This window comes from Micropterus salmoides, unplaced genomic scaffold (assembly GCF_014851395.1).
Source record: "Micropterus salmoides isolate LMB-PRFRI ecotype aquatic unplaced genomic scaffold, ASM1485139v1 Ms_hic_scaffold_16, whole genome shotgun sequence".
NCBI lineage: Eukaryota > Metazoa > Chordata > Actinopteri > Centrarchiformes > Centrarchidae > Micropterus > Micropterus salmoides.
Genome location: NW_024040707.1, coordinates 19301621 through 19311296, shown reverse-complemented (window position 1 = coordinate 19311296; position 9676 = coordinate 19301621). Strand labels below are relative to the sequence as shown.

Here is a 9676-nt window from a genome sequence, read left to right as displayed (position 1 = left end):
TTTACAAACTGCTGCGAGTCCAGGAAGTTGACAGCCGACTGCGGTATGAAAGGACATAACAAGGGATCTTTAAATCTGTACAAAACGCCTCGAAAACCAAGACATTTGGAATCACTTGTATTATAAACACTTAATTGGATGCACAGAAGGAAGTAACAGGGATCACTTTCCTTTTTGAAAGTATGTAACGTATGTAATAAACGGCTCTACGTGCCTATGTAGCTGCTAACGAAAAAATACTTGACATTTAACGTTAGCCCTCTGATCGAGTAAACTTAAATATAATTTAACGTTACTCTTAATGTTGGCTGGTAAACACGTTGGTTTGTACTGTACGCAGGCTTCGCTACTAAATTTCATTATTTAATGCCTGTAAAGTCTTTTTAATGGTATGAAGCTCTAACGTTAGAGCCTCATACAGTTTTTGTTGCTTCCTATCTTTGTTATGTTTGGAGAGGTTTAATTGTGAATTGTTAAAGTTTCAGAAGGAACTGTAGTTTATTTTTATTGCTGCTAGGACATGATTTATGTGTTTTGTCTATCCTTTTACAGTTTGCTATTAGCCTTGAACGTTATAGTGTTTCATGCTTGGTTGCTCAAATTTAATTTGTGTTTGCCATTTGTTGTTCCTCTAACGTTAGTTGTTCTTCACACCTTGCTATCATTATGGACTCCTCTCCAGTCCTTCGTCAGCAAAATCTGAACAAAAACCGCAGTGACTTTCTGAGGTAAGCTACTTTATGAAGTTATTTTCTCCTGCCTTTAGGGTTTGATATCAAACCTTAGTACATTTGTGGTACAACTCGAAATGCATCTAAAGTACCAAATTTCATAAATTACAAAGTACCCAAAGCTGGCATTGAATGTCAGATTTGTAATGTTGTTTGAACAGATAGTTCCTTAATTATAAGTGTTTTTAATTTTATTTTAGGCAAAGTTCTTGCACTGCTGCTTGTATTTTAACATTTGAGAACTTTCTAAATAAAAACTAGACAAATATGTGGAGAAACATGTTAATATTTTTCAAAGTAAGGCAGCAAAAAAGTGAACAACAGTATCAAAACTTTTCAATCAATGCTTTACTATAGAAGCATTTATTATTTAGCAACTTACTGGTTTTCTCCACTCAGGATGAAGAATGAACATAACAAAATGCCAGCACCACAAAAGTCTTCCAAACTCATGTCCGCACCTCACGTTTCCAACCGGGATATCGAAAACCAGGATCCAGGAAACTCAGAGATGGGCAGGAAGGCACCTGTGCGACCAGGTGGAAGTAGGCTTCCGGTGCTTGCAAAGTCCCTTCATCTTCAGGCTCCCTCTGACTTCAGCCAATCTCACTGCAGATGGGAGGAGAAACCTCTGGCTGTAAGTGCCGTCTTCCCTTCCTGTAAATGTAAATATGTTTTTATTTATATATCAGATGATTCTTATGTTCTTAAAACTTTTATAATTTTCCTCCAGGGGAAAGCTAAGAAGAAAAAGCCATGCACCAGGCCCATACCTTTCAACCTATCTCAACCTAAGAGTTCAAGAACGGCCACTGAAAATCAACAGCCTGTAACTGTCTCACAGTTAAGGAGTGGCACTCGTGCTATCAGACCTGACAACACTATGTGCAATTCTCGCCTAATAACCCAAAACATAATTGGAAAACCTCTTAAAAATCCAGCTTTGTTAAACAGCAAGGCGGACTCTACCACAGGTACAGGGAAGTCCAATGGAAAGGCTACACAAAATACATCCGAGCTCTCAGGAGAGTCTGGTCCTTCCCAGACATTTAAGACTTCAGCCACTTTTTCCAACCATCTTTCATCCTTTCCTAATAATGCAATGCATCCAAACAGAGCTACTTCTTCTGCACAGCATGCTCTTAGTGCAGAGGCCTGTTTGGATAACATGAACCTGCTTAGTCTCAAAGATCCAACCAAGACGTCCCAAAACATGCAGCTGACCAGGCAGGGCAATTTTTCCACAAGCTCAACCGGTAAGTTAAGCGTGTTGTTGCCTTGTCATTGCATTTGTATATGGACTCAGATGGCAGTTTATTAGGTACACCCAGCTGAAACTTATGCAGTCTAATGCCCAATGCAGTAAAGTCTACCTTCAGGAAGGTTAATAATGTTCATTTTTGTTAAAACTGTTTTAGAGAGCTGTTGATTTAACTGTATGGTCATTTTGAAAGATGTCGTTTGTGTTGCTGTTGAATTCTACTGCGTCTACGGCCGGTGCTTCTGTGCAATTCATATCAATGAGGGAAGGCTAAAAACCAGAAACATCTCTCTGTAAAATGCAATATAATTCAACAGCACCTCAAAATACAGTTTCCGTCATACAGTTGAATCAACACCTGTCAAACAGTTTCAACAAAAACGAATTAACCTTAATTACATGGGATTTATTACATGGCTGCTTTTGGTTGTGTCTTTGTCCATTTTTAATACTGCTGTAACAACTTTCTCCATGGAGATGAATGTATCTCACCTGTACAACAATAACACACAATTATAGTTTATTATTAATTAGATTAATTAGAATCAATAGGGATTTTGATGATTGCTTGCTCTCTTTTTTTAGTTGTTAACTACATCTCAGTTATTTCAGCAGTCATAAGTACAGTACTTATCTTGTATTTCAGACAAGGGAGAGAATTTCCAGCATGACCATGCAGCTTTGCTCGGTATCCTCCGGAATGAGGGGATCAGTGCCTCAGGTCTGGGATCTGCAACTCCACAGTTTAACTATCTGGTGGGTTGGTTGGTTGTTATTGAGGTGTGTTAAACCATTTTAATGTTGTAGATATTTAATAACCATCTGTGTATTTGCTGGTGATTCTGTTGTTTGCAGCCCCAGCGAGTGTCTGTCATGAAGAGTCGACAAAAAGCTGGACCCACTACAGGTGATCACGAGTCGAAATATTTACTTGAATATACAGCATGTGATTGAAGGAAAAATAAATATACATGCATACATACATGTATGTTGTTGTTAGAGTGAGACACAACTGTGATGCAACATCTAGGTATATTTATGTATTTGTAATGTTGGCCTGCAAACTAATTGTTTGATTGAAGGGATAGTTGGACATTTTGGGAAATGGTTTTATTGACTTTATAGCACTGAATGAGATGCTAGCCTCGCCAAAAGTAACAAAAATTGTGAAAGTGTAAAAACAACACGTCGTATTTTTATTGGGGGTTAAGTAATGGACAGTGTCTTGGCCAGGTGCGTTATCTTACCATAACCTTACTTACAGTGATGACAAGATACGAAGAAGTTACTGCGCTCAGCCCATGGATTTACTAGCACTGGCTACCAGATGCAAAGATGGCGCCCAATCACTTGAATGGGAATTATTTGCCAAAAATGTTTTCCAGCTACCGGTTTGGTTTTGCATTGTGCGGCCCACTGCACATTTGCATTCATGTTTCTAACTATATAACCTCTATGGTTTTGAAAAATCTTAATACAAAGAATTCAAAGTGACCTGTCAACAGTATTACAGACATATCTTTTTATAATGGAGGTCAATTTGAAAATACTGTATTTTCGTTGCAGTGGCCACTAGGATATAGTGGTACAAGGCTGAGTGCTGGCGTCCTTTGCAGCTCTCTTAACACATCCATGGCCCAGCCAAGAAATCGTCCAGCACATAACACTGCGTAACACTGCAAAGATTATATAACTCTTTCCACAAACAAGATATAACATATTAATTAGTGAGCTTTAGAGGAGCTAGTAGGCAGGTTTTGTTACCTTTGGACGGAGCCAGGCTAGTTGTTTCACCGTTTCTGGTTTTTAATCTAAGCTAAGCTACCTGGCAGCTAAAACATGAGAATGATATCTACATTATCATCTATCTCTCAGCAAGAAAACAAATAAATATATTTCTTAAATTGCTTAACTATTGCTTTAAGTGAGTTATTTCTGTTACACTATCAACAACTGAATACAGATGCAAGTCAAATATGATGTCTTGTGACAACAAGAAATTAAGAGAAGCAAGCTAACTTTATACACAACCTTGTTGTGTATAAAGTTAAATTACAAACATATTAATTTGTCTTTGCATGTTGTTGAGTCTATGCTCCATTCTTATAGGATTAATGAAGTCGGTGCAGTTCTCCCCAGACCAAGCTGCGCTGCAAAGTATCTTGCAGAACGAGGGAGTGAAGTGTGGGGGGCCTGTGGGTGCCACACCCCGAAACGCTGTCTGTCCATCAGGCAGAGAGACTTCCATCTACAAAGTATGTGTACATTAAACATGTTTTCCCTTCAGCTCTCCTACGTTTTTGTACCTAATGTAGCTTATTACATTGCTTTTAAAACAGTTACATTCACTGTGTTTCCATTTTCAGGCTCAGAGAGTGCCTGTTAGAAAGAATCGTGCAGAGGCGACAGGAGGATCAGCAGGTAGGATGCAGAATCGTTGTTCTCATCTTATAAAAACCTAATTCATCCTTATCTGTCCTTTTACCCTGATGTAACGCGGCTGTTTTATCCTTAGCAGTAGCACTCAAAGAGACTCCGCAGAAGAAATGGACTCCACAGAGAGTCCCTAACACCAGGCATAAGCCCATGTCTGCTATGGTCAGTATGCATGTATTGTATGTTCACACTCTGTCTCTTTGGTACATAGTGTTTCTCACAGTCACTCCCTCATCTCATGATGCTGCTGTTTTTCAGAAATGGCATCTGCAGACACAACAGTCACCGTACAGCAGCAGTCCTGGGCTGCAGAGCTGCAAAACCAGCCTTCAGCCGCGCCAGGAGGTAAGAGCATGTCTAGAGAGCTATTACACAAATCTGTTCTGGAAAGTGCTTTACAACCACATGATCTGTATGTATAGATTCAATTTCAGGCATAGTCAAAGTAGCCGGGGTGTAAAAAGTACTTGAAGGGTCTTTAATAAATTCAAGGTATCTATAACAAAGGCTTGATCATTTTTATATTTTCAGTCTAGCGATACTAAATGGATGCAATGTTTCAGAAACATACATAAGTAATGGTCCTCCCTGTAGAATCTGTTGGTGGGAGAGAGAACTGTTTAAACATCTACAACAGTATTGGCTAATAGCTTTTGTCAAAATAGCATTTCACTCTTAAAACAACCCCACCAAGGTTTTGATTGCTAAAGGTGTTAATTTCGTATCAGTCAGCATTTGAAGAGAAGATTGCAAATTTTAAAGGTTGGTGATGATGCTGCACCACAGTCGCATTAAAAGATGCATTTTAATATAAAATAACTAAAATACCCCCCAGACGAAAAGTATGTATAACATGATAGTTTTGATCCCAAGCAGTTTATTACTACCGTCGCAGCGTATATTGTTAACTGGAAATAGACGTACTCTGCTCTGTATCATAATTTATGTGACTTTCTTGTTTGTTAGCAGGAGGTTGTCCAGAGATTATTTGATGATCAAGAAGACGAGCAGAGAACCAATGTCAAAGATCCAGAGACACAAGCAGAGCTGCTCCCAGTTCAAGGCACAACTGTAAGGACTGAACTGAAGTTCAAACCTTACATACAGAGGTCCATGTTGAATTAAGCTGTTGTTATTTATTTATTATAAAATCACTGCATGCTGTTTGGTGTCCTCCCTCACTCCTCTAGTGTGAAACCAACAGTGAAGAAAAGGAAGAGACGAGCAAAGCCGACAGCGATGAGGAGAAGGAGCAGGGGGCTGTGGGAGGACAGCCATTCTTCCAGGCACTGCAAAGAGAGTCTGTAATTTTTTTCTCAACTGGCAAAAAGCTGTTCAGAGCCCCACGTTTTGAGAAACCGGAGAGCTCCGCCCATCACGAGCATCATGGCCCCGTAGATGAAGAGACATCATCCGTGTCAGAACCAACCTGTCGGATCAAACCTTCTGTTCAAAGTCTGCACAGAGGTATTACTGATTATTAGTGTTGCACGTATGAACAATTGTGAAGTGTGACTTTTTCTATTACAGACCTCATTGTTCACAAGACTTGTGCTCTGAATCCTGCAGTGGCGATGCTGCGTAAGCACCTTTCTTCTCTGGAGGAGCTACGTATGGACGAGGAGGTGGCCACCTACACCTCAGTGTCTGCCCTGGCTGCTCCCAGGTTTCTCCCCCTTCTGCCCCGCTGTGGAAACCCCCTGGCCTCCATTCTGCACATGGAAGAGTCCTGTGTGAGTACACCACACCACAGACAGTGTACATGTACAGAAAAGCAGTATTAATGGTGCTCTGTGTATGTTAAATAACTGCCAGAATATTTTTTTAAAGTCAATAAAGTATATGAAAGGATGGAGTGTGGTTAACGCTTGGTTGAGCGCTCGCCCCTGTACAAGGCTGAGTCCTTACTAAAGCGGGCCGAGTTTGAGTCCAGCCTGCGACTTTTCGCTGTGTGACGCCCCTATCTCTGGACAACAGTAGGAAACAGGGAGCTGTTTCCTACTGTTCTCCACTGTCCTGTCTCTTTTAAAATAAAGGCAAAAATGCCCCAAAAATATATTTTTAAAGAAAAAGAAAAAAGTATACGAAAGGACACATGACCAGCATAAGTTAAATTTTCTGACCAACTGACAAAATAATACATGTCAATGCGATATAACAATGTTATTAAACAGCATATATGTTATAAAAAACAATACCAAACGAAATACAAAACAATGAACAAAACTACGATTCTACAGCCATGATGTAGGCTATGTATAAATAAAACTGACTTGACAATGTAACGTAGGACTTGGGCACATGCTGCAGCATTTGAACTAAATGCTAACATCAGCATGCTCACAGTGACAATGCTAACATGCTGATGTTTATCAGATATAAAGTTTACCATGTTCCCTATCCCAGTTAAGCATGTTAGCATGCTAACATTTTGTAATTGGCACTAAACACAAAGCACAGCGGAGGCTGATGGGAAGTATTGGAGAAATTTTGACCTGATGTCAAATTCCAAACTACCTTACTATCTTAGTTATACTGAATCAGCAGGGTCTCTCCCAGGCAGAAAATTCAAGACAGACAGGTTTCCAGATGTGCTGTCCAAGCTGTTTTGAAGAAGTACAAAGAATGGGCAACGTGAGGACCATAGAGGTGTCACAGTGGTCGGCCAAGGAAACTTACTGAAGCAGATGAAAGACGCATCATGCTTACTTCCCTTTGCGATTGGGAGACGTTCAGCAGTGCCATCAGCTCCGAGCTGCTGTAAATGGTTAGAACCTGGTATACCTATCTACTGTCCAGAAAAGTCCAGTCAGAAGTGGTCTTCTTGCGGCCAAAAAGCAAAACCTCCGACATGGAAACGAGGGAAAGCAACTCTACGCATGAAAACACAGGACCTGCGGAGCAGAAAAATGGTAGCAGGTGCTCAGGACTGATAACTCAAAAATTTTAATATTTGGCTGCAGCAGAAGGCAGTTTGTTCGTTGAAGGGCTGGAGAGCAGTACAAGAATGAGTGTCTGCAGGCAACAGTGAAGCATGGTGGAGGTTCCTTGCAAGCTTGGGGCTGCTCTTCTACAAACGGAGTTGGGGATTTGGTTAGAATTAATTGTCTCTTCAATGCTGAGAAGTACAGGCAGACACTTATTCATCATGCAATACCATCAGGGAGGCATCTGATAGTGTCGCTAGAAGAATTGATGGTTTTGTTTTTTTTTTAAGGCAAAGGGTGGTCACACCAAATTTGATTTAGATTTTTCTTCTGTTCACTCACTTTGCATTTGAATTAATTAATTAAATATTAACATGTCTATTTTTGAAATCATTCTTACGTTACAGCATTGTTCTTTAATAAATCAGTCATGGTACTTGGATGGTAGTTGTTGAGATAACTTGCTCCTAAAATGTTGAATGGACAGACTTTCTGACTGGCATTGCCATTCCTTCAACTACCGAAGGAACGAACAAACAAACAGATGTGGTGGTGATGAATAACGGCCTGCATTATCACAGCACTGCAGGTGTTGAACAAAAATCATGATAAATTGTTTAAAGGAATACTTTTTTTGGTAATGCACATATTCTCAACTACTAATTGTTTTTACACTTCTTTAGTACAGATTAGTGAGTTTTAGTGTTTCTTTTGTTTTTACTTTGGCTTCTGGACCAATCTACATATTTACTGTAGAGACAAGTGAATGGTATCAATCTCCTAATCTAACTCCCAGCAAGAAAGCAAATAAGCTTATTCCTTTATAAAATGAACCAGTCTTTTCATTCACAACACAGGTTACTATATTTAGTTATTACATTTAGTTTGACAGTGACGTCCAACACCGCACATAGCGCTTTAAAACTGAAAAATCATGGAATATTTTCTGTCACACATATGAAAGCTAATATAAATATTTATCTTTTTTTTTGTTTTTCCAGAGATTTGTTCCAATTGGCTGCGAGCTCTCATCTGGCCACAGCTCTCCACTGCAGGAGAGATAACCTGCACTACAAGTACAGTATTTGTTTTCCTGTGGATAAGCTTGCTCTGGTGTACTGATGAGACTTTTTGTAATGGAACTGATGTTTGTCCCACTGTTGTTGCTGACCTTACAAGTCCAAAGAATGCTGCTAGTATAGTTTCTTTTAGAAACCCATCAATCCCCATGGTCTCATTATTTATGACTACTGTCTGTAGATGCTTTCTAAAGAAAATGGAGGTTATTTGAGTTAAGTAATGCATCTTTTACACTGCACACACTCATGTTTGTGGTTTGTCGTCAATGTAGATGTACGCCTATTAGAAACAATGTTTATGACGAGAATAAAAAGCTAAATGTTGGAAAAATAAATGTTTTATAAAGTCAATGCAGACTCTGGCTGTGATCAGTGTTATAGCTATAGTATACTTATAGATTAGGGCGGCTCGAAGCAATGTTATTTTCATTTTATTTTTAACACATCAGATTCTTCCTGTGTAGATTGATTAATGTTGTTGATGTACAGTGTTTATAATAAATTTATATATGTTACTGTCATACTTTCTGTCAGCTCTTGAAATTATTTAACAGGCATCCCACTGGATTAACACATGCAGTAATGAGGAGCACTAATCACCCTGTGAAAACGGTTTTATAACGTCTTTCAAAAGTCTGAGGAAAGTCTATGAGCTTCACCCATACTAATGACCAACAGTCAGGTTGAAAGAATTCATCAGTTAGTCGATGGACTTAAACATCAGGATTTGCTGCTCTTCTCTTTTATATTATAGTAAATTTATTTTTTTTCACTTTATTTTAGTCTTATGCAATGTTGTCGACACTCACACAAACTCCTCAGCATTAAGATGTGGAAATGATCATCTTTATTGCGTGAAACAAGAAATGCCGTATTGTCTTGCATTCCCTAGATTGCCTCTGGGCCAGATGTAGAGTTCTAGCCTTTTTCTGGAAGGATGCACATGTCAGTCTCATGTTAACTCGTGCAACACAGTGTCCCGTTTTAGAGAGGACAGTATTGGTACTACATACAGCACAGAACGTGTGAAATACACCCTGTTGCTGAATTAGCTCGACTCTGAAAAATTCAAATTTAATTAAGTTTAAGATTTTTATTAATTGACAAACTGAGTTCAGGAGTCTTCATTCTTTTGTTCAGGAAGTGACAAGATTTAACAAAGTGACAATTTTCATTATTTTGTTGCTTTGTATGTATTCATTGGAAATAACTCATATGATATGCGTTCAAACTGTCACATGA

General features: G+C 39.1%; 1 protein-coding gene across 5 annotated transcripts; it reads left to right on the top strand.

Moving 5' to 3' along the window:
* The first annotated feature begins 22 nt into the window (after positions 1-22).
* LOC119906140 (trophinin associated protein) lies at positions 23-8955 on the top strand. 5 transcript variants are annotated; one of them, XM_038723675.1, is made up of 14 exons: positions 23-180; positions 642-728; positions 1131-1368; positions 1465-1987; positions 2639-2748; positions 2848-2899; positions 4102-4247; positions 4359-4413; positions 4511-4590; positions 4687-4773; positions 5395-5499; positions 5619-5895; positions 5959-6161; positions 8357-8955. In XM_038723675.1, exons 2-14 carry the CDS (start codon positions 667-669, stop codon positions 8417-8419), a joined length of 2001 nt encoding a protein of 666 aa, XP_038579603.1. In that variant the 5' UTR covers positions 23-180; positions 642-666; the 3' UTR covers positions 8420-8955. The 5 variants fall into 5 exon arrangements, with proteins under 5 accessions (XP_038579603.1, XP_038579602.1, XP_038579604.1 ...); XM_038723674.1 differs by having other exon boundaries at positions 4508-4590; positions 5398-5499; XM_038723676.1 differs by having other exon boundaries at positions 4508-4590; positions 5998-6161.
* The last annotated feature ends 721 nt before the right edge of the window (positions 8956-9676 follow it).

Bases quoted from the DNA above. Each gene is read 5' to 3' on its own strand.
- LOC119906140 (XM_038723673.1), top strand. From the start codon at position 667: ATGGACTCCTCTCCAGTCCTTCGTCAGCAAAATCTGAACAAAAACCGC. The intron at 2,900-4,101 runs GTGATCACGAGT...CCATTCTTATAG, and splicing joins AAAAGCTGGACCCACTACAG to GATTAATGAAGTCGGTGCAG. The intron at 4,774-5,394 runs GTAAGAGCATGT...CTTGTTTGTTAG, and splicing joins GCCTTCAGCCGCGCCAGGAG to CAGGAGGTTGTCCAGAGATT.